This window comes from Herpailurus yagouaroundi, unplaced genomic scaffold (genome assembly GCF_014898765.1).
Source record: "Herpailurus yagouaroundi ecotype Mexico unplaced genomic scaffold, PumYag 159, whole genome shotgun sequence".
NCBI classification, from domain to species: Eukaryota; Metazoa; Chordata; class Mammalia; order Carnivora; family Felidae; genus Herpailurus; species Herpailurus yagouaroundi.
This window is the reverse complement of record NW_024412400.1, coordinates 317959-343748: the sequence shown is the minus strand read 5'-3', so window position 1 is coordinate 343748 and position 25790 is coordinate 317959. Positions and strand designations below refer to the sequence as shown.

General features: G+C 38.8%; 1 protein-coding gene across 3 annotated transcripts in view; it reads left to right on the top strand.

Annotated features, from left to right (window-relative positions):
- TCAIM (T cell activation inhibitor, mitochondrial) overlaps window positions 1-25790 on the top strand; it is an 84087-nt gene that overhangs the window by 43843 nt on the left and 14454 nt on the right. For all 3 annotated transcript variants that reach the window (XM_040479585.1, XM_040479586.1, XM_040479587.1), the window contains exons 4-5: window positions 1151-1304; window positions 7447-7699. In XM_040479585.1, coding sequence (XP_040335519.1) covers window positions 1151-1304; window positions 7447-7699 — 407 coding nt within the window. The remainder of the gene's footprint in view (window positions 1-1150; window positions 1305-7446; window positions 7700-25790) is intronic.

Below are 25790 nucleotides of genomic sequence, written 5' to 3'. Positions count from 1 at the left end.
AGCCATTTTTATTAGGTTCTTTCTTGGTTGTTCTGCCTATTTCTTTCTGGCAAAAGTAGAAACTTGTAGCAAAACATAATAAGATTTAGTCTTAGCAGGAAATGTACCTTAGTCCACTGGATCACAGCTAAGAACAGCATATTATAATCAAATTAAACAGACAAACAGGGGCGCCTGGGTGACTCAGTCGGGTAGGTGTCTGACTCTTGATTTCAGCTCAGGTCATGATCTCACGATTCATGAGTTTGAGCCCCCCATCGGGCTCTGTGCTGACAGCATGGAACCTACTTGGGATGCTTTCTCCCCTCCCTTCCCTCTGCCCCTCCCCTGCTCACAAGCTCTCTCTGTCTCTCTCTCAAAAAATAAAAATAAAAATAAAAAAATAAAGTGTTCCTAATTTCAGATCACACAATGTATCTGAGAAGAAATCTACAGTGATAAGAAGCATGGTTACTATTTATGCCGTTCTGTAGAGCTGTTCCTTCACTAAAGGATGTTACTTTTTTCACTTAAAACATTGGAAATAATTCCATGTCAATTCCTAGACTTCTACACCACATTCTTTCTCTCCCTTCTTTTTTGGTTGTATAGTACTCCATTGAATGAATGTACTGTAATTCAACCAATCTCCTCTGGGTGGTCATTTTAAGAGCCATTTATAGAGACAAATAACTTGAAAATATTTTCTCTCAGTAGCTTATCTGTATGTAAACAGCTGTGTGTGTGTGTGTGTGTGTGTGTGTGTGTGTGTGTGTGTGTGTGGTTTCTTGTGTGATTTTTTTTTTGTTTTTAAATGTTTTATGTAATTGGATGTATCAATCCTGTATCAGTTTGAGATTGAGTCATAGTTAGGCTTTTTCCACACCAAGGTTATAAAGGAATTCAACCATGTTTTCTTCCACTACTTAGGCAGTTACTTTTTTTCACATCTTAGTCATAAGGAGTTCATTCTGTTACATGTTATAAGACGTGGGTCCAGTTTTATTCTTCACCAGAGAGCTATGAAATCCCAACATTTTTAACACTAAATTATTTAACACTGATAGTAATTATTTAATACCCTCAATAATGTGTTTAAAGGTCAGGGTATAATTGTTTGCTTGTTCTATTTTGCATGTAAATGCCCCTCACTGTTTTTTTTTCCCCCCAGGAAGTCAATGAAAATTCTCTTAAGAGATTAAGTGTCTACTTAGAAAACCTCCAGAAACCAGGCTCGAAGTCTTTGAAACCAACTCAGCTTACATTTTATGTAAGAGAAACAGAGCAGAATTCTTCTGAAGGCCAGGAACCCTTTAGCACATCCGGTATGTGTTCTCATTTCTAGTGTTTCCCTTATAAGCTCTGTGATAAATCTGTTCATTAAGTGTGTTGTTGCCAGAATACCTTTGGATTGAAGACTTGGTCTTAAAAAAAAAAAAAAGTAGTAATAATATCATTTCCTAGAATTAGATTCTATTTCTGGCTACCTGTGTTTGAACAAACCATTTTTTGTGTTTAAACTTTTTTGTCTGTAAAACTAAAATGTTCCTATTTGTCAACTTTTAAAAAAAATTTTTTTTTAATGTTTATTTTTTTTGAGAGAGAGAACACAAGTCGGGGAGGGACAGAGAGAGAGGGAGACAGAGAACCTCAACAGGCTCCAGGCTGTCAGCACAGAGCCCAGTGTGGAGCTTGAACCCCTGAACCATGAGATCATGACCTGAGCCGAAGTCAGATACTCATGAGCCAGGTGCCCCCTTAAAAATTGTTTTTTAGGGGCGCCTGGGTGGCTCAGTTGGTTAAGTGGCCGACTTTGGCTCAGGTCATGATCTCGCGGTCCGTGGGTTCGAGCCCCGCATCGGGCTCTGTGCTGCCCACGCAGAGCCTGGAGCCTGTTTCAGATTCTGTGTCTCCCTCTCTCTGACCCTCCCCTGTTCATGCTCTCTCTCTCTCTGCTCAAAAATAAATAAAAAAAAAAAATTAAAAAAAATTAATTTTAATCTATTTGTCCACTTCCTATTTCAGTGTTGTTTTAAGTGTTAAACGTGTTTATAACAATTTACATTTTTTAAAGTACAGCCTATAATCCCTTATTTTGTCCTCAAAGTACTCTGAAGTAGGTAGTGTTTGCCCAAATAAATTGGTAATGTGCGGGGATTTTGCCAGGACTGTGGAGATGGAATATGGGTCTTGAACTTAGGCCTTTCAACTCCAGCTTTAGGCTCTTTTATTTATTTTTTTTAAGTGGTATTTATTTATCTTGAAAGAGAGAGAGAACAAGATGGGGAGGGGCAGAAAGAGAGAGAGACAGAGAGAGAGAGAAAGAGAGAATCCCAAGCAAGCTTCACACCGTCACCACAGAGCCTTACACAGGGCTCAATCTTCAGAGCCAAGAGATCATGATCTGAGCTGAAATCAACAGACTAAGCCATGCAGGTACCTTTTGGCTCTTTTTAATCAGTCTTAATATACAGTCTTCTTTTTATTATTATTATTATTATTATTTTTTTAGTATTTATTTTTGACAGAGAGAGACAGAGTGTGAGTGGGGGAGGGGCAGAGAAAGAGGGAGACACAGAATCTGAAGCAGGCTCCAGGCTCTGAGCTGTCAGCATAGAGCCTCACGCGGGGCTCAAACTCATGAACCGTGAGATCATGACCTGAGCCAAGGTCAGTTGCTTTAACCAACTGAGCCACCCAGGCACCCCAATATACAGCCTTCTTTTTGATCCTTTGTTACTACTTTAATCCAGATCCAGAAATACTTAAAATTAAGGGCAAATAAGGGTCTATATTTTCTCTAAATATATACTCTTTTGGTGATCCTTGAGGAAATAACTTTATTTTTGGAGTGAACCTTAAAATAATTTAAAGGTTTACCAGGAGCTTTCTGTGAGTTAAGGGCAAAACAATTAGAAAATGCACTATAATGTTTTTTCTTGAAACAAACTATTAGAAACCTCAATGTGATCGTTTTGGGGACCTAGAGTCTATTTCTTGCTCTGCCAGTGACTAGCTATATGACCTTAATTTCTGGTTCTTCATTATTAAAATGAAAGAGGTGAAATACTGTGTGTAAGTACTGAAGCATTCAGTGAAGACCCTACCTTATACCCGGGGCTCATAAGGCTCTCAGGAGCTCGCATGGAGTGAGGAGAGCTTGGGCTAAAAAGGGCTAAAGCAGGATCTTTATGTTGAAAAACACTTCCCACCCAATCTCTCCAGGAATGAACATTTGATCATATATCTTCTCTTTGTTTTCTTACCCTCTCATGTTTGAATGTGGGAGATCAGAAATCATAAATTCCTTGTCTGTTTCTCCATCTACCTCTGATTTGGGAGTTTTATTTATTTATTTATTTATTTTTTCAACTTTTTTTTTTTTAATTTATTTTTGGGACAGAGAGAGACAGAGCATGAACGGGGGAGGGGCAGAGAGAGAGGGAGACACAGAATCGGAAACAGGCTCCAGGCTCCGAGCCATCAGCCCAGAGCCCGACGCGGGGCTCGAACTCACGGACTGCGAGATCGTGACCTGGCTGAAGTCGGACGCTTAACCGACTGAGCCACCCAGGCGCCCCGGGAGTTTTATTTAAAGAAAGACACTATTCTTCATTATCCAGAGACAAAAAGTCAACTCAGAGTCCTGTTATGAAAGCACAGCCCTACTGAAGAATGCTGTTAATGATAATAGTAGTCGTAACAAGTAATTATGTTTATCACTCTAAATGACACAATTCTATTTGAAATTGTAAGTAATTATAAATGTGCTCTTCTTAAGCAGCTGAGATACATTCTTTAGTAGTATAAGACCAAATATTCATAAATACTCTTCAAATAGATACACAGTCAAGATTAGGCTAGGAATTGAAAAACCTCATACTTATGCATAGTTGTCTACTTAGAGTTAATGATTTCTCCTTGACAGATAGAATTTGTAAAGGTAGGTTAAGTCCTTTACAGTTTTTAAAACAATATTATCACCTTTCAGTTTTTATTTGTCTGGGTTTTGGAGAGTCAGGCTCATTTCTAGTCATTGCCACTTTCACTACTGCCATTAACTGGGTTTGTCTTGGATGTTCACCTCACATGGAGTTAAAGAATGAACCAGGTCTATAGGGTGCCTGGATGGCTCAGTTGGTTAAGTGCCAACTTCGGCTCAGGTCATGATCTCATGGTTCGTGAGTTCGAGCCTCACATCAGGCTCTGTGCTGATAGCTCAGAGCCTGGAGCCTGCTTTGGATCCTATGTCTCCCCCTCTCTCTACCCTTCCCTCTGTCTGTCTCTCTCTCTCTCTCTCTCTCTCTCTCAAATAAAATTTTAAAAATTAAAAAAAAAAGAATGAACCAGGTTTATTTGTTAGGGAAGGAGCAAACAGAGGGAAACTCAAACTTAGAAAGTTTCACACAGCAAATTAGGGACAGAGCTGTTACTAGACCTAACATCTCCTCATTCATAGTCTAATGTTGTGATTTGTATTTTACATTATCTATTCCTCTTCAAAAATTTTGTTAGTAATCATTTTTGCCTCTGCCGTTATGACAGAGTCTGGAAATCTGACAAGTATTTAAAAGATTTTTATGTTTTTAACCTTTTTATCTGATTGTAAAATTAAGATCACTGATAATTAAGATGGTAACAAGGTAAAATGTTTACTACTGATTTTCAGTACTGAAAGGCCTAAATCGTTTCTTTAGCTCTACATTTTTTGGTGGCCTGTGAGGAGATATACTCCATTAAAACAAGTGGAAGAGTTACCCAGAGCCTTCTGTGAGTTAATGTTAGAACTAGTAGGGGGCGCCTGAGTGGCTCAGTTGGTTAAGCGTCCAACTCTAGATTTTGGCTCAGGTCATGATCGCAAGGTTGGTGAGATCAAGTCCTGCGCTGGCGTCGGGGTCTGTGCTGACAGCACTGATCCTGCTTAGGATTCTTTCTCACTCTTTCCCCTCCCCCTTCTCTCTCCCCTCCCCCCAAATAAATAAATAAACTTTCATAAAAATGCTAAAACAAGGAGTTGTAGTCAGTGGTGACTGAGTAGAAATAAAAATCCTCTACTTTTTTTTCTTAATTTTTTAATGTTTGTTTATTTTTGAGAGAGAGACAGACAGAGTGCAAGCAGGGGAGTGCGGAGAGAGAGAGGGAGACACAGAATCTGAAGAAGGCTCCAGGCTCTGAGCTATCAGCACAGAGCCCGATGCAGAGCTTGAACTCACAGACCACAAGATCATGACCTGAGCTAAGTCAGATGCTTAACCAACTGAGCCACCCAAGCACCTCTCTATTTTTTTTTTATGTTTATTTGTGAGAGAGAGAGGGAGACAGAGACAGAGAGTGTGAGCAGAAGAGGGGCAGAGAGGGAGATACAGAATCCAAAGCAGGCTCCAGGCTCTGAGCTGTCAGCACAGAGCCCAGCACGGGGCCTGAACCCACGAACCGTGAGATCATGACCTGAGCTGAAGTCCGACGCTTAACTGACTGAGCCACCCAGGCGCCCCAGGAAATAATATATACAAATAGCCAACAACCATTAAAATGTGTAGCTTCTGTAGTCACATTGGTAGAGGCATTCCTCACTATAGAGCAGCCCTTACATTGGAATAAATAATTAACAGAATCGATAAGATAGAAACTGAGATTTATTCCTGACAACTCTTCTGGGGATTTGTTCCTTGACTGAGCTCTTCCTTACCTCAAATGCAGGAATTTGGACTTTGCTTTCTTCTTTCACTAACTAGAACAACTCTTCTGCCAGTATTTCTCACTTTACCATCAAATGATTGAACTAAAAAACTTCTTAGTTTGCATGTTCTGGATTCCTTAAGTCTGTGTGGCAAGGTGTGTGTGTATCTCTCATAATGATTTAAACTCTGGTGTCTGTCATCAGTGGCCAAGATAAGAAAATACATTTCAGCCTTATATGAAAAGTGAACAATTAAAAATGTTTGTATCCATCAGTTTCAGAAGTGTTAAATAAAAATTGCACTGCCTTCAATATATGGACTGGTATATACAGCTGCTAAAAAGAATAAGTTGATTTATACATACAGACAACTGGTTAAGTAATAAAAGCAAGTTCAAAGTAATATACCTAGAATGTTACTATTTCTATATTAAAAAGAAACAATTCAAACTGTAGAGGTGTGTGTAAACAAATATGGGCATATATCACATGTATTATACATGCATAAGCACATAGAAAAGGTCTAGAGCAGTGCTGTCCAAGAGAACTTTCTGTAATGATGTCAGTGTTCTGTATGTGCACTAATATAGCAGGCACTAGTCCCATGTGACTATTGAAATGGGGTTAATGTGACCGGGAACTGAATTTTAATTTTATTTCATTTTGATTAATTTAATCCTAAACTGCCATTAGAGGGCTAGTAGCTACCATATTAGACAGTGCAGGTCGAAAAGCACAGGTTCCTAATTGTTAGTAATGGTTATGTCTAGTAAAGATGTGAGTCTGTATGTCTGTGAACAGACTTTTATTTTTACTATATGTATCTCCAATTTCATAGTGAGGATGTACTTATAAAATAATTGTATAATTTTTGAAACCAACTAAAAATACTTTAAAAAAAAAAAAAAGAAGAAGAAAGAGTCAGTGTTGGGGTGGTATAATGGAGAAAATACTGGGCTTGGGGTCAACTCAGATTTAAACCCTTGCTCTGTTTTCCTAACCTCCTTAAGCCAGATTTCTTCACAGTTGAAGAAAGATAATAGTGACACAGTTGGTGAGGATGTTGAGAAGTTGTATAAATTCAGCTGGAACCATGCCTAACCCCCAGTAATGAAGAAAAGAAAAAACAGTGGATTTCCTATTGAGGATGTAACACATTAGATTACTGACCTTACCCCACTGACTACCCCAAATCAAAATCAGATTGTGAAGCATTGACTTTTAACCAGTTAGGGAATTTTACATCACTGCCAAAAATATTGAGTTACTAGGTAGCTGAGTGGACAAATAGGAAGATGGTCTCCTGTAATCACAGAGAAAATTTGAGATGGGTTTCTGTCACCCCTGAGACTAGGCCACTCCCATCTGAACCATTGTTACAGTAAAACCTCCCCATCTCCCATCTCTCCTCCTTTGTCTTAGTGCTAGAAACCATCTTTCATGGATACTTGCTAATAGGAGAGCTTTTCCATTCTAGACTATAGAGACCATATTTATGGGCAGCATTGAAAATATTCTGAATCCCCTCCTTGGGCTGGAATGGGTTTGGTCTCTAGTGCCAGACTAGAAAGAAAAACTGACAGAGGAATTCATGAAGGTAAAGATACTGTGGTAAAGTTTTAGAGAAGAGTAGTTTTCCATTTACAGATGATTGCCAATAGGATGGATTTTAAGCAGTAATCAAATGTTTTAAAAGATTTTGATTTTATTAATGTTGCATGAAAAATTATTTTTAAATAAATGAATAATCATCTGTATTAATTGTTTGGGGGAATTATATTCTCTAGGATTTCGAGCAGTCAAATTTACTTTGCACACCAGAGATCTGCTAAGCACAGTATTATATATTCTCAACTCCTGCAGTTTATCTGTTGAACATATCCAAAGCTTGAATACTAATGTGTGTTCCCAGCCTCTCAAAGAGGCTAAAAGGATGCCTGACAGGCCCATCAAGTGGGACAAGTCTTATTACTACTTTACTGGATTCAAGGACCCTCATGAAGACCTTGAACAAGTCTCGAGAATGGAAACAACCCTCACGTATGTAAAAGTTCCTATTTAATTTAACTTATTTCTAGTTCATGTTTAAAATTAAAGCCTAATTTTTCAGGAAAAATAATTCTATCAATATAGTTAATCCAGTGACCATTATGAAAAAGATAGTTCATGTTTCTTAAAGTGGCCAGAATACTTTCAAATGTATTTAATTTGTGGTCTTTTGATGCCAAACAAATGCAGGAAGTTGTTTTAAATTTTAAAAATTCTACTCGTCAAGTTACCTCTGGTATATGGAAAAAGGATGTATATACCTAAGACTATAAAAAATATGAGGCTTCTTCAGGTAAGCATTTCCTGTTTCTTCAGCTAGTGTAGGAGTAATGTTCTTTAGTGTAACAGTCCATACATAATAAAAATGCATGGAGACAGCGCTTGAAAATATCATCTCTGGGGGTTATAAAGTACAAACTCTCAGCTATAAAATAAACTAGTCCTAGTGATGTAACAGACAGCATGGGTACTGTGGTCAATAATACTGTATTGTGTATTTGAAAGTTGCTGAGAGAGTAGATCTTCATAAGAAAAACAGTTGATAACTACATATGGTGATAGCTGTTAACTAGACTTACTTTAGTAACTGTAATATACACTAATATAGAATCATGCTATATACATAAAACTAATGTTATATGTCACTTATATCTAATTTTTTTAAATATATCATCTGGAATGTATTGAGAAAGAATAATTTTTAGTTATAAAAGCCATGTATGAAATATTTCCCTATGATTTATCTTGTTTGTAAAGTCACCATTAATGTTTTTTAAGTAAGTCCTTTTTGGACTCCATAAAGACCAGCCATATTCTGTTCTGTGGTTGTATTTAAAGAGTCCATGGCTTACCAGAGGATTCTCACTTTTTACAGCATGGTAGAGAATCCTTAATCCTCCATTGGCAGAACATTTGCTTTGTAGATTACCTGTACTACCTCAGGAATCCCTGCTCCCATTATCTACCTAGATTCCAAACAAAGCTGAAGAGACAAGAAAGTAACAGAGTCTTGTACAGAAAGGGAGACCAGTGTCTGCCTGAAGGCATGTCTGTGGTGAAGGTGTGTCTCTATCTATATGTGCAGCTAATAGGTAAATCACCTCCCTAAATATGTGGATTTTAATTGTTCAAATTTTCTTTGTAAATAAAACCAAGAGGAAAATTTGGCTATGGGAATGATTATTTTTTCTTTTTTTTTTAATATATGAAATTTACTCTCAAATTGGTTTCCATACAACACCCAGTGCTCATCCCAAAAGATGCCCTCTTCAATACCCATCACCCACCCACCCCTCCCTCCCACCCCCCATCAACCCTCAGTTTGTTCTCAGTTTTTAAGAGTCACTTATGCTATGGCTCACTGGGAATGATAATTTAATGATAGACCAGCAGTAATGAAGATAGCATGAAGAAGTAGGGATAAGAAAAACAAAGAGCAGTCATGGTAGGATAGAAAGTGATGATTTAGAAAAAAAGTTTAGAAAAATAAAAGATGATTGAAGGTGAATTACGTGCAGAGGCTACATTGGAAGTCAAGTGGGTTGCTGTGCCCTTGGGGCGCTTCAAGCCCCTTTGAGCCCCTTCAAACCAGTCTTGACCTGCTCCCAAACACAGATAATTGCCCACTTTGAAGGCATTCTCTGAGGGCTTCTTCAACAGTTTGTTTTATGTTAGTTTTTCCCAATAAGGATTCCAGGGGATTTTATCATGAAAGCCAGAACGTTATCTATCAATTCTTTCTTCAATTATTAGTGTTTTTAAATTAGTAATTATTGAGAATCCTGGGAAGATGGCAGCGGAGGACGCTGGACTCACCGCGCGTCCTGCTGATCACTTAGATTCCACCTACACCTCCCTAAATAACCCAGAAAACCACCAGAAGACTAGCAGAACGGAGTCTCCGGAGCTAAGTGTAGACAAGAGGCCCACGGAAGAGGGTAGGAAGGCCAGAGAGGCAGTTGCACGCTACATGGACTGGCGGGAGGGAGCGGGGGTGGAGGGGCGGCCTGCCGGCCAAGCAGAGCCCCCGAGTCTGGCTTGCAAAAGCGGAGGGGCCGGACGGAGTGTGTTCCGACAGCAAGCAGGACTTGACATCTGCTAGGTTATAAGCTAACAGCTCTGCTTGGAGAGCAGGAGGGCTGGAGGACAGCGGGAGGGAGAGTTGTTGAGCCCCGGACGACAGAGCTCAGCTTGGCGGGGAACAAAGGCGCTCGCCAGCGCCATCTCCCTTGCCCATCCCCCAGCCAAAATCCCAAAGGGAACCGGTTCCTGCCAGGGAACTTGCACCGCGCAAACACCCAACGCTGTGCTTCTGCAGATCCCTCCCTCCAGCGGGTCTGACGCCCGCCTGGTGCCGCAGGGCCCCTTCAGAAGCGGGTCTACGAAGGGTAAGTGAGCTGAGTCTGTCCCTCCTGCCCCTGTACACCTTGCTGATCCGTCCCAGCTAATACGCCAGATCCCCAGCACCACAAGCCTGGCAGTGTGCAAGTAGCCCAGACGGGCCATGCCACCCCACAGTGAATCCCGCCCCTAGGAGAGGGAAAGAGAAGGCACACACCAGTCTGACTGTGGCCCCAGCGGTGGGCTGGGGGCAGACATCAGGGCTGACTGCGGCCCCGCCCACCAATGCAAGTTATTCAAGACAGCACAGGGGAAGTGCCCCGCAGTCCCACACCACTCCAGGGACTATTCAAAATGACAAAATGGAAGAATTCCCCTCAGAAAAACATCCAGGAAATAACAACAGCTAACGAACTGATCAAAAATGATTTAAACAATATAACAGAAAGTGAATTTAGAATAATAGTCATAAAATTAATCGTTAGGCTTGAAAACAGTATAAAGGACAGCAGAGAATCTCTTGCTACAAAGATCAAGGACTAAGGAACAGGCAGAAGGAGCTAAAAAATGCGATCAAGAACTGCAAAATAAAATGGATACAACTACGGCTCAGATTGAAGAGGCAGAAGAGAGAATAGGTGAAATAGAAGATAAAATTATGGAAAAGAAGAAGCTGAGAAAAACCGAGATAAAAAAATCCAGGAGTATGAGGGGAAAATTAGAGAACTAAGTGATGCACTAAAGAGAAATAATATACGCATAATTGGTATTCCAGAGGAGGAAGAGAGGGAAAGGTGCTGAAGGGGTACTTGAAGAAATAATAGCTGAGAACTTCCCGGATCTGGGGAAGGAAAAAGTCATTGAAATCCAAGAGGCACAGAGAATTCCCTTCAGACGTAACTTGAATCGATCTTCTGCACGACATATCATAGTGAAACTGGCAAAATACAAGGAAAAAGAGATAATTCTGAAAGCAGCTAGAGATAAACGTGCTGTAACATATAAAGGGAGACCTATAAGACTCATGACTGATCTCTCTACTGAAACTTGGCAGGCCAGAAAGGAATGGCAGGAGATCTTCCATGTGATGAACAGAAAAAATATGCAGCCAAGAATCCTTTATCCAGCAAGTCTGTCATTTAGAATAGAAGGAGAGATAAAGGTCTTTCAAACAAAAACTGAAGGAATTTGTCACCACTAAACCAACCCTACAAGAGATCCTAAGGGTATCCTGTGAGACAAAGTACCAAAGACATCGCCACAAGCATGAAACCTACAGACATCACAATGACTCTAAACCCATATCTTTCTATAATAACACTGAATGTAAATGGACTAAATGCACCAACCAAAAGACATAGGGTATCAGAATGGATAAAAAAAAAAAATAAGACCCATCTATTTTCTGTCTACAAGAGACTCATTTTAGACCTGAGGACACCTTCAGATTGAGAGTGAGGGGATGGAGAACTATTTATCATGCCACTGGAAGTCAAAAGAAAGCTGGAGTAGCCATATTTATATCAGACAAACTAGACTTTAAATTAAAGGCTGTAACAAGAGATGAAGAAGGGCATTATATAATAATTACAGGGTCTATCCATCAGGAAGAGCTAACAATTATAAATGTCTATGCGCCGAATACGGGAGCCCCCAAATATATAAAACAATTACTCACAAACATAAGCAGCCTTATTGATAAGAATGTGGTAATTGCAGGGGACTTTAACACTCCACATACAGAAATGGACAGATCATCTAGACACACGGTCAATAAAGAAACAAGGGCCCTGAATGATACATTGGATCAGATGGACTTGACAGATATATTTAGAACTCTGCATCCCAAAGCAACAGAATATACTTTCTTCTTGAGTGCACATGGAACATTCTCCAACATAGATCACATACTGGGTCACAAAACAGCCCTTCATAAATATACAAGATTTGAAATCATACCATGCATACTTTCAGACCACAATGCTATGAAACTTGTAATCAACCACAGGAAAAAGTCTGGAAAACCTCCAAAAGCATGGAGGTTAAAGAACACCCTACTAAAGAATGAGTGGGTCAACCAGGCAATTAGAGAAGAAATTAAAAAATATATGGAAACAAACGAAAATGAAAATACAACAATCCAAACACTTTGGGATGCAGCGAAGGCAGTCCTGAGAGGAAAATATATTGCAATCCAAGCCTATCTCAAGAAACCAGAAAAATCCCAAATACAAAATCTAACAGCACACCTAAAGGAAATAGAAGCACAATGGCAAGGACAGCCTAAACCCAGCAGAAGAAGAGAAATAATAAAGACCAGAGCAGAAATAAACAATATAGAATCTAAAAAAACTGTAGAGCAGATCAACGAATCCAAGAGTTGTTTTTTTGAAAAAATAAACAAAATTGATAAACCTCTAGCCAGGCTTCTCAAAAAGAAAAGGGAGATGACCCAAATAGATAAAATCATGAATGAAAATGGAATTATTACAACCAATCCCTCAGAGATGCAAACAATTATCAGGGAATACTATGAAAAATTATATGCCAACAAACTGGACAACCTGGAAGAAATGGACAAATTCCTAAACACCCACACGCTTCCAAAACTCAATCAGGAGGAAATAGAAAGCTTGAACAGACCCATAACCAGAGAAGAAATTGAATCGGTTATCAAAAATATCCCAAAAAATAAGAGTCTAGGACCAGATGGCTTCCCAGGGGAGTTTTACCAGACGTTTAAAGCAGAGATAATATCTATCCTTCTCAAGCTATTCCAAGAAATAGACAGGGAAGGAAAACTTCCAGACTCATTCTATGAAGCCAGTATTACTTTGATTCCTAAACCAGACAGAGACCCAGTAAAAAAAAGAGAATTACAGGCCAATATCCCTGATGAATATAGATGCAAAAATTCTCAATAAGATACTAGCAAATCGAATTCAACAGCATATAAAAAGAACTATTCACCATGATCAAGTGGGATTCATTCCTGGGCTGCAGGGCTGGTTCAACATTCGCAAATCAATCAATGTGATACATCACATTAGTAAAAGAAAAGATAAGAATCATATGATCCTGTCAATCAATGCAGAAAAGGCCTTTGACAAAATTCAGCAACCTTTCTTAATGAAAACCCTCGAGAAAGTTGGGATAGAAGGAACATACTTAAAATCATGAAAGCCATTTATGAAAAGCCCACACACAGCTAACATCATCCTCAATGGGGAAAAACAGAGCTTTTTCCCTGAGATCAGAAACACGACAGCGATGTCTACTCTCACCGCTGTTGTTTAACACAGTGTTGGAAGGGCTAGCATCAGCAATCGGACAACAAAAGGAAATCAAAGGCATCAAAATTGGTAAAGATGAAGTCCAGCTTTCACTTTTTGCAGATGACATGATACTCTGCATGCAAAGCCCGATAGACTCCACCAAAAGTCTGCTAGAACTGATACATGAATTCAGCAAAGTCTCAGGATACAAAATCAATGTACAGAAATCAGTTGCATTCTTAAACACTAATAATGAAGCAACAGAAAGACAAATAAAGAAACTGATCCCATTCACAAGTGCACCAAGAAGCATAAAATACCGAGGGATAAATCTAACCAAAGATGTAAAAGATCTGTATGCTGAAAACTATAGAAAGCTTATGAAGGTAATTGAAGAAGATATAAAGAAACAGGAAAACATTCCATGCTCATGGATTGGAAGAATAAATATTGTCAAAATGTCAATACTACCCAAAGCTATCTACACATTCAAAGCAATCCCAATCAAAATTGCACCAGCATTCTTCTTGAAGCTAGAACAAGCAATCCTAAAATTTATATGGAACCGCAAAAGGCCCCGAATAGCCAAAGTAATTTTGAAGAAGAAGACCAAAGCAGGAGGCATCACAATCCCAGACTTTAGCCTCTACTACAAAGCTGTAATCATCAAGACAGCATGGTATTGGCACAAAAACAGACACATAGACCAATGGAATAGAATAGAAACCCCAGAACTAGACCCACAAAAGTATGGCCAACTAATCTTTGACAAAGCAGGAAAGACTATCCAATGGAAAAAAGACAGTCTCTTTAACAAATAGTGCTGGGAGAACTGGACAGCAACATGCAGAAGATTGAAACTAGACCACTTTCTCACACCATTCGCAAAAATAAACTCAAAATGGATAAAAGAATGTGAGACCGGAAACCATCAAAACCCTAGAGGAGAAAGCAGGAAAAGACCTCTCTGACATCAGCCATAGCAATCTCTTACTCGACACATCCCCAAAGGCAAGGGAATTAAAAGCAAAAATGAATTACTGGGACCTTATGAAGATAAAAAGCTTCTGCACAGCAAAGGAAACAACCAACAAAACTAAAAGGCAACCAACGGAATGGGAAAAGATATTTGCAAATGACATATCGGACAAAGGGCTAGTACCCAAAATCTATAAAGTGCACACCAAACTCCACACCCGAAAACCAAATAACCCAGTGAAGAAATGGGCAGAAAACATGAATAGACACTTCTCTAAAGAAGACATCCAGATGGCCAACAGGCACATGAAAAGATGCTCAATGTCGCTCCTCATCAGGGAAATACAAATCAAAACCACACTCAGATATCACCTCACGCCAGTCAGAGTGGCCAAAATGAACAAATCAGGAGACTATAGATGCTGGAGAGGATGTGGAGAAACGGGAACCCTCTTGCACTGTTGGTGGGAATGCAAATTGATGCAGCCACTCTGGAAAACAGTGTGGAGGTTCCTCAGAAAATTAAAAATAGACCTACCCTATGACCCAGCAATAGCACTGCTAGGAATTTGCCCAAGGGATACAGGAGTACGGATGCATAAGGGCACTTGTACCCCAATGTTTATAGCAGCACTCTCAACAATAGCCAAATTATGGAAAGAGCCTAAATGTCCATCCACTGATGAGTGGATAAAGAAATTGTGGTTTATATACACAATGGAGTACCACCGGGCAATGAGAAAGAACGAAATATGGCCCTTTGTAGCAACGTGGATGGAACTAGAGAGTGATGCTAAGTGAAATAAGCCATACAGAGAAAGACAGATACCATATGTTTTCACTCTTATGTGTATCCTGAGAAACTTAACAGAAACCATTGGGGGAGGGGAAGGAAAAAAAAAGAGGTTAGAGTGGGAGAGAGATCCAAAGCTAAGAGATTCTTAAAAACTGAGAAGAAACTGAGGGTTGATGGGGGGTGGGAGGGAGGGGAGGGTGGGTGATGGGTATTGAGGAGGGCACCTTTTGGGATGAGCACTGGGTGTTGTATGGAAACCAATTTGACAATAAACTTCATGTATTGAAAAATAAAAAAAAAATAAATTAGTAATTATTTTAAAAATAATTACAAAATTTTTGAACCATTTTAAAGCTTTCAACTCATGAATTGTGTGACACCACTTGATAAGATTTAGGGTGCCTATAACTCAACCAAAACTTATTGGCCACCATGGTCATTTTGGCCATTCTGCAGTTTAAGTTTTTGTTTGTATTCTTGTATTGTTTAATTTCATCTTATATATGTAGGCTGCAGAAGAAGAATCAGAGCACATGCTGAATTATATGGTCAGAAGGAGCATCAAATTTACATCAAACTGATCTTCACTTGATTTATAAATTATATTCACTTGATCAAAATTCATTTTGGAAAGCACATTAAGATACTTCTAATATTTTAGGATATAATAATAAAAAGAGAAGATATAGCAGCAATGTTATTTAGTTTAGACTTAATTTTTTCAATAATTCTGTTTTTGTTGAGAAGTGCAGGTTGAAGTAGTCTCTTACTATTATGATATAAAACACATAAATTGTGAAAATAAATCAGTTGGGATTGCTTTTTAAATAGAAGAATTATCAGGTCATAAAAGCTCCATTTAATCTGTTTTCATACTACATCCGGTAACTGTATTTCAATCCACATTTTAGGACATGCTGTGATATTCTGAATTTCTCAACAAACTATGCTTTAGCTTACTTCAAACTCATTGTACTGTATAACCATTTAAAAAGAATAAAATTAAATTTTTAATACCTCAGGAGTTTTCTTTAACTATATACTGTAATAGGAATTTACCAGTCTCAAAAAGATTAGGAAATGCCACTCCATTTTGTAGATTTTAGTATGTTCATATTTTGAATATATTCTCTGATTATCAAATACTGTTATAACAAAAATGGATTTTAATTATATAATTTGTATTTGGAAGGAGCCAACAGGATCCATTATGTCTAAACAAAATAATCCCAGGGCACCTGGGTGGCTCAGTCGGTTAAGTGTCCAATTCTTGATTTCAGCTAAGTTCATAATCTCACAGTTCATGGGATCGAGCCCCGCATCAGTCTGCATGCTGACAGTGCAGAACCTGCTTGAGATTCTCACTGTCTCCCTCTCTCTCTCTGTCCCTCTCTCCTTCTTTCTCTCCCTCTCTCTCAAAATAAATAAACTTTGAAAACAAAATAAAATAATCACATATGTAATATCTTTCCCATTGAGAAAACATAAACTGTAGAAGGATCATTGAAAAGCTATTCTATCAGATACTGGAAGACCAATAAATGTCAGACTTCTGTTTTCTCCATTCGAATTTTGCTCAAGTAGTTTTTTTTTCACCTTCAGTGTCTAAGTTGTAAATCAATCTTTGTCCACGAAATGACACCTTGGACAACTATAACATTGGAATTATTTCTATAGAATGTTTGGAAATTTTAACTCCTATCATGCCTTTATTTATTCTTCCCCTTGTTTACAGGCTAAGTCAGTGTTTTTCAAATAACAAGTCATGACACAGTTTAGTGATTTGGGACCAGCAAAGTTGCTTTGTGTTCTTCCTTTTAAACATTTTTTAAATATATATTTTCAGTAAATTTCAACGTTTCTCAAAATACTCGTTTGAGTTCTGTGTAAACATATATGTATATGCATATGTGTGTATACTGAGTCACCATTTAAAATTTCTTACTGTGGGTTGCCATCAGAGAAGTTTGGAAAGCTGTGGTGTAAATGTCATGTAGTTCCATGTAGTTTGAGGCCTAAGAGTTTGAAATTTATGCCATTTTAACTTTACTGCGATTTGGATCATGGTTGTCCTTTTCATCCTCTTGTATCCATGAAAAACTGAACTTCTCTTGAGTTACTGAAATATTTTTATCTCAAAAGAATCATTAGCCTAAGAACTAAACCAGTTGTCTTCAGTCTGCAGTCTAACTTTAGAACCTGTACATGATATTCCTGTATTCATTTTTATATACCACTTCCCTGTGGCTTGATTTCATTACCAGCATTTTTTCTCTTTCCCTGCATCTTATAACAATACATGTTTCATATTTATTATTATAAGTATAATGAAATCATTTTTGGAACCAAGGCAAGGTCTAACAAGTAAATTAACTACCATGAGGTAACACTTCATAGCCTAGGATGGTTATAATCAAAAGAAAATAGCAAGTATTGAGAAGGATGTAGAAAAAAGCACGTCTACATAAAAACTTGTTCATAGCAGCATTACTCATAATCACCAAAAAGTGGAAATAACCCAAAGGTCCATCAATGGATGAATGGTTAAGCGAAATGTGGTATATTCATACAGTGAAAATAGTACTTGGCCCTAAAAACAAAGGAAGTACTCATACATGCTACAGCATGGATGAACTTTGAGAACATTATGCTAAGAGAAAGAAGCAGTCACAGTGGACCACATATTGAATGCTTCCATCTATGTGAAGTGTATAGAATTGACAAATCTGTGACACAGGAAGTAGATTAGTGGTTGCTTAGAGGTGGAAGTGAGTATTGAAGTAACTGCTAATAGGTACATGATTTCTTTTTCTTTTTTGAGTTTATTTATTTATTTAGAGCAGGGGAAGAGCAGGAGAGAGGGAGAGAGAGAGATTCCCAAGTAAGCTCGGCACTGTCAGCACAGAGCCCCATGCAGGGCTCAAATTCAGGAGCCGTAGGATCATGACCTGAGCTGAAATCAAGAGTTGGATGCTTAACTGACTGAGCCACCCAGGCGCCCTGCTATGTGTTTCTTACTAGGGTGATGAAAGTATCCCCAAATTGATTGTACTGGTGATTGCACAACTCTGAGAATATACACAACATGCATGGTGTGTGTATTACATTTCAGTAAAACTTTTATTTTTATTTATTTTTTAATTTAAATTCCAGTTAACAGTGTAATAGTAGTTTCAGGTGTACAATGTAGCAATTCGGTACTTCCATGCAACACTCAGTGCTCATGACAAGTGCCCTCCTTAATCCCTGTCACCTATTTAACTCTCTGGTAACCATCAGTTTGTTCTGTGTAGTTAAGAGTCTGTTTCTTGATTTTCCTCTCTTTTTTCCCCCCTATGATCATTTATTTTGTTTCTTAAATTCCACATATGAGTGATTTGTCTTTCTCTGACTGACTTATTTCACTTAGCATTACACTCTCTAGCTCCATCTACATCATTGTAAATGGCAAGATTTCATTCTTTCTTATGGCTAAATAATATTCCAGTGTGTGTGTGTGTGTGTGTACACAACGTCTTCCTTTTTTTTTTTAAGTTTATTTATTTATTTTGAGAGAGAGAGAGCACAAGCAGGGGAGGGGCAGAGAGAGAGGATCCCAAGCAGGCTCTGCACTGTCAGCACAGAGCCGGACATGGGGCTTGATCCCACAGACGGTGAGATCATGACCTGAACCAAAATCAACAGTCCAACGCTTAACCGACTGAGCCACCCAGGCGCCCCTACACTATGTCTTCTTCTTCTTCTTCTTCTTCTTCTTCTTTTAATTTTTATTTTTGAGAGAGCATGCATGTGAGCGGGGGTGGGGCAGGGAGAGGGAGACACAGAATCTGAAGCAGGCTTCAGGCTCCTAGCTGTCAGCCCAGAGCCCAATGCAGGTCTTGAACTCACAAATCAGGATATCATAACCTGAGCCGAGGTCTGATGCTTAACTGACTGAGCCACCTAGGCTCCCCCACTACACCATGGCTTCTTAACCCATTCACCAGTCAATGGACACTTGGGATCTTTCCAAAATTTGACTATTGTTGATAATGCTGCTATAAATATCAAGGTGCATGTATCTCTTCAAATTAGTATTGTTTGGATTCTTTAGGTAAATACCTAGTAATGCAATTGCTAGATTGTAGAGTAGTTCTGTTTTTAACTTTTTGAGGAAACTCCTTACTATTTTCCATAGTGGCTGCCCCAATTGGCATTCCCACCAACAGGGCAAGAGGGTTTCCCTTTCTCATCCTCACCAACACCTGTTGTTTCTTGTGTTGTTACGTTTAGCCATATGGACAAGTGTGAGGCGATATCTCATTGTAGTTTTGATTTGCACTTCCCAGATGGTAAGTCATGTTGAGCATCTTTTCATGTGTCTGTTGGTCATCTGTGTGTCTTTTTTGGAGAAATGTCTGTTGATGTCTTCTGCCCGTTTCTTAACTGGACTATTTATTTTTGGGTGTTGAGTTTGAGAAGTTCTGTGTAGATTTTGGATACTAACCCTTTATCAGGTATGCCATTTGCAAATGTCTTCTCCCATTCTGTAGGTTGCCTTTTAGTTTTGTTGATTGTTTCCTCTGCTGTGCAGAAGCTTTTTATTTTGATGAGGTCTCAATAGTTCATTTTTGCTTTTGTTTCCCTTGCCTCAGGAGACATATCTAGTAAGAAATTGCTATGGGCGAAGTCAAAGAGGTTACTGCTTGCGTTCTCCTCTAGGATTTTAATGGTTTCCTGTTTCACACTTAGGTCTTAAATCCATTTTGAATTTATTTTTGTGTCTGGTGTAGGAAAGTGGTCCAGTTTCATTCTTCTGCATGTCACTGTCCAGTTATCCCAGGACCATTTGTTGAAGAGACTGTCCTTTTATCCATTGGATATTCTTTCCTGCTTTGTCAAAGATTAGCTGGCCATATATTTGTGGGTCCACTTGTGGGCTTTCTGTTCTGTTCTGTTCCACTGATCTATGTGTCTGTTTTTGTGCCACTACCATATTGTATCAATGACTACAGCTCCGTATATAACCTGAAGTTCAAAAGTGTGATGCTTCCAGTTTTGCTTTTCCTTTTCAAGATTGCTTTGGCTATTTGGGTGTTTTGTCATTCCATATAAATTTTAGGATTGTTTGTTCTAGCTCTGTGAAAAATGCCCGGTGATAGGGCATTGTATTAAATGTGTAGACTGCTTTGGGTAATATAGACATGTTAACAATATTTGTTCTTCAAAAAAAAAATTTAATTTAATTTTAAAAAAGGGCGCCTGGGTGGATCAGTTGGTTAAGCTTCCAACTTCGGCTCAGGTTATGATCTCGTGGTCCGTGAGTTCGAGCCCCGCGTCAGGCTCTGTGCTGACAGGTCGGAGCCTGGAGCCTCCTTCGGATTTTGTGTCTCCCTCTCTCTCTGCCCCTCCCCCGCTCGCGGTCTGTCTCTCTCTGTCTCAAAAATAAATTAAAGAAAAATTTAAACAATATTTGTTCTTTGAATCCATAAGCATGGAATGTTTTTTTTTTCCATTTCTTTCTGTCATCTTCAATTTCTTTCATCAGTGTTTTATAGTTTTCTGAGTATAGGTCTTTCACCTCTTTGCTTTGGTGTATTCCGAGGCATCTTATGGTTTTTAGTGCATCAATAAAGTTTTAAACACAAAACTATTACTATTTTTAAAAATATATATTCATGAATACTATTTATTTGGATTATTTCATTTTTGATAAATTTTTATAATAAGAAATTTCAACATTTCTTAAAGTTCTTGACTAGTAAAGTTTAAAAAGTATGGTTTGTGGGGGCGCCTGGGTGGCTCAGTCAGTTAAGTTTCCGACTTCAGCTCATGTCATGATCTCCCAGTTCGTGGGTTGGAACCCAGCATCAGGCTCTGTGCTGACAACTCAGAGCCTGGAGCCTGTTTCAGATTCTGTGTCTCCCTCTCTCTCTGTGCTCCCCTGCTCATGCTCTTTGTCTCAAAAATAAACATTTAAAAAAAGTTTTTTCAAGTTAAAAAAAAAAGTATGGTTTGGGGCACCTGGGTGGCTTACTCGGTTAAGCGTCTGATGTGGGCGGTTTGTGAGTTCAACCCCGCGTGGATTGTGTGCTGACAGCTCAGAGCCTGGAGCCTTCTTTGGATTCTGTGTCTCCCTCTCTCTCTGTGAGTCCCCCACCCTCCCTCCCCACACACACACACTCTCTCTCTCTCAAAAATAAATGTTTAAAAAAATTTTAATGGCACAAAAACAGACACATAGACCAATGGAATAGAATAGAAACCCCAGAACTAGACCCACAAACGTATGGCCAACTCATCTTTGACAAAGCAGGAAAGAACATCCAATGGAAAAAAGACAGTCTCTTTAACAAATGGTGCTGGGAGAACTGGACAGCAACATGCAGAAGGTTGAAACTAGACCACTTTCTCACACCATTCACAAAAATAAACTCAAAATGGATAAAGGACCTGAATGTGAGACAGGAAACCATCAAAACCCTAGAGGAGAAAGCAGGAAAAGACCTCTCTGACCTCAGCCGTAGCAATCTCTTACTCGACACATCCCCAAAGGCAAGGGAATTAAAAGCAAAAGTGAATTACTGGGACCTTATGAAGATAAAAAGCTTCTGCACAGCAAAGGAAACAACCAACAAAACTGAAAGGCAACCAACGGAATGGGAAAAGATATTTGCAAATGACATATCGGACAAAGGGCTAGTATCCAAAATCTATAAAGAGCTCACCAAACTCCACACCCGAAAAGCAAATAACCCAGTGAAGAAATGGGCAGAAAACATGAATAGACACTTCTCTAAAGAAGACATCCGGATGGCCAACAGGCACATGAAAAGATGTTCAGCGTCACTCCTTATCAGGGAAATACAAATCAAAACCACACTCAGGTATCACCTCATGCCAGTCAGAGTGGCCAAAATGAACAAATCAGGAGACTATAGATGCTGGAGAGGATGTGGAGAAACGGGAACCCTCTTGCACTGTTGGTGGGAATGCAAATTGGTGCAGCCGCTCTGGAAAGCAGTGTGGAGGTTCCTCAGAAAATTAAAAATAGACCTACCCTATGACCCAGCAATAGCACTGCTAGGAATTTATCCAAGGGACACAGGAGTACTGATGCATAGGGGCACTTGTACCCCAATGTTCATAGCAGCACTCTCAACAATAGCCAAATTATGGAAAGAGCCTAAATGTCCATCAACTGATGAATGGATAAAGAAATTGTGGTTTATATACACTATGGAATACTACGTGGCAATGAGAAAAAATGAAATATGGCCTTTTGTAGCAACGTGGATGGAACTGGAGAGTGTGATGCTAAGTGAAATAAGCCATACAGAGAAAGACAGATACCATATGGTTTCACTCTTATGTGGATCCTGAGAAACTTAACAGGAACCCATGGGGGAGGGGAAGAAAAAAAAAAAAAAGAGGTTAGAGTGGGAGAGAGCCAAAGCATAAGAGACTGTTGAGAACTGAGAGCAAACTGAGGGTTGATGGGGGGTGGGAGGGAGGAGAGGGTGGGTGATGGGTATTGAGGAGGGCACCTTTTGGGATGAGCACTGGGTGTTGTATGGAAACCAATTTGACAATAAATTTCATATATAAATAAAAAAAATAATAAAAAAAAATAAAATTTAGTTGAAAAAAAATTTTTAAAGTATGGTTTAACTGTATTTTATTATAGAATAAATATAAGATGGCTCTTTAATCTCAATAATAATTTGAATGGACTTTTCCCCATTAAAAATCAAGTGTTCAAATTTTACAAATGACTATGATTGTAAAATTAAGAATTTAAATTATTTTTATGGCAAATTCAGGCATTAATTGTCTTTTTGGTTTTTTAACATTTTTTAAATGTTTTTTTTTATTTTGAGAGCGAGCTCATGAGCAAGGGAGGGGCAGATAAAGGGGGGGAAGGGGGGAGAGAGAGAGAGAGAAATATCCCAGGTGGGCGCTGCACCGTCAGTGGGGGAGCAGGCAGGGCTTGAACTCCCAAACCACGAGATTATGTACTGAGCCTAAATTAAGACTCGGATATTTAACTGACTGAGCCACCATGTGCCCTTAATGTCCTTTTTATATCCATCCAGAGAATAACATAGAATTCTGTCTCTTAGTTCTAGAATATGGACAGTCAGGATAACCATGTGTCTCCATATCGGACAAGAAGATACACTTTTCTCTTTGCCTTATGGTTTAATTTGCATAGTGAAAATGTAGGTTGTCTAGTGATCTCCTGAGATGAAATTGAAATCTGAAGTTTGAATTTAAAACAACATTAGGTAAGGGATGACTTATCTTTCCCTCATGAGGTAATAAGGTAATGGAGGAAATGAAACCCTTACAGAAATTATTCTACAGACTGTATCTTTCAAAAAGAGATACTGAAAAAGTACACTGGCCAGTCATAGGACAGAAGTTAGGGGGAGGGTATGTCCAGACAAGTTTTAAAGTAAATGTAGCTCTTGACTTATTCCAGTTTGTTTTCATAGTTCTTACTTAGGGGAGAAAAAGATCATTCAAAAATACTTAATGGAAATCTGCGTTGCTACTTTCTCCTAGATTGTAACTTCCTAAAGGATCTGGTGCTGTTGGTTTTTCTTCCCTGCATCCTAGATTCTGTATTCCCCCTAACCTACATATTCAATTTTATCCTGTCATTCCCCTTAATAACTCATGCATTATCCAGAGAAGCATTTCTCTTTGGTAGCCTGCAGATCCTTAGGAATTTATGAAAGTTCATGGAGGTTAGTGAGAGAAAGCAAAGGAATGTCAGTAAGAGACATGTTTGGAGGAATTTTTGAAAAATAGAAAGCAGATGAGAGGAGAAACAAGCTGGCCAGCAACAAGACTGCTGCCCCCCTTTATAACTTACATGTCTTAGAGGGTCCAACCAGTGCACTAAAGAAAAAAAAATGAGTAAGATGATTACCTCTGTTTTTCCATAGTAAAGTTTTCCTTTCGGTTACTTGCTTTTGAAGAGATACAGCTATTTAGATATCCTTTTACTCACCGCATTCTTACCCCTTAGCCCTAATCTTCATTGATGATTCTTGCCTAAATCACATATTAAATGATAGCATCCATATAACAATTTTCTAATTTCATCATCCCTTCAAGCTGGCTCCTATGTCCCTATCGTTCCTTGGGAAGTTTTGCTTTCTGATTCATTAAGTCGTTCCAGGCTCATCTGGACTGTCCATGCCCCAATGTTTGATTCAGCCATTTTGCCAGGAAGCTCTCGTTCTTTTTAGTAAGGAATGGTTTGTAGAATCTGAGGTCTGGGGCGGATAGATGTGCTCCGTAGCTCCCAAACCCCTCATGGCTGAGGCTAGGAAACATGTATCTTTATCTACATGTATGTAGTAAATACTGTGTTTAGAAGCTTCATTTCTATCTCAGTGTTTAGAAACAAAACACAAAAACTGTTAAACTAGACCAGCTGATTTTTATACACTAAATGTAAGAATTCCAAAAGTCAGGTCATGAGCATATAGTCATAAGATTATATTTCAGCCTACATTTTAAGACATTTTGTCTCCAACCAAATATGGCATGTTCTTTGATGATTCATTTGTCAACAAATCATGCTTTCTCTTATATGATTTAAAATAAGTTGAATAATATTAATAAATGAGGAAAATCTTGAAAATTTATAATGCAATAGCTTATAATAGTGAGGTGAAATAAGATTTTTTATTTATTTTCTTATTTATTCCATTATGCACCGATGACAAAATTTTTACCAATATTCTTAAAAAGGGAGTAGGAAGAGTTATTAATTACTATACAGAGTTAGTGAATTAAAAATTAATTAAAAGTTGAATACCTTTACTTAGAGGATAAAGTCCCAATTCCTTCTCCCAATGTGCAAGTCCTCCCACCTTCCTCCCTAGTCTCATCTCATACTTCCCTCCCTCGGGGCATTATATGATCTGGGCACATTGATTCACCTCACGGTTCCCAGCGCACTAGCATGATTGGCTTGCCCTTCCCCCGACAGTAATCTGCCTGGAAACATCTGACACGTCTCTCAGGTTCCAGGTCACATATCGCCTGTTCCACAGACTCTTACAGACAGAATTCATTCTTCCTCTGTTCTCACAAAGGCTCATCTATCCTAATTTTTTATCTCTGTATTCCTTAGTAAGTGTGTCTTCCTTTACACAGCGACTTTATCTTCCTTATATCTCAGCACAGCACAGTATCAGGCATTGGATAAATGCAGAAAGATTTTATTGGTTTCAAGATTATCAACTTTGATCATTTTAAAATGTCTCTTCTGTCAGCACCTCTTAAATCCTACTCTAGTTTCGATAACTTCCTTTGTATATAAAAAAATTAAATTTTAATTATGCTAAACCTGTTGCTAGATTTCTAGAGATGGGATAAAGATTTCAAACGTCAGGATACTTCAGAATCAGTCACATGTGCTACGCCTTTCAGTAGGCTGCACTAGCCCGTCATTCAGCCATGTCCATGTGACAGGGCAGAGCTACACTTCTAACCAGAGCAGATGGGCAAACTAATAAGGTGAAAGAGTCAGACTCAGAAGGCACAGCTAATGGTGCTGGTGACATTGAGAAGGCAATGCCCATGGCTGAAGGAACTTGCAAAGATCACTTTGTGGGTTCTAGCTGGGTAGACTCCAACTCCTTCCTTAGTTTAATCTTCATCATTAATTCCCTGAGCTCTCAGTGTTTACTCC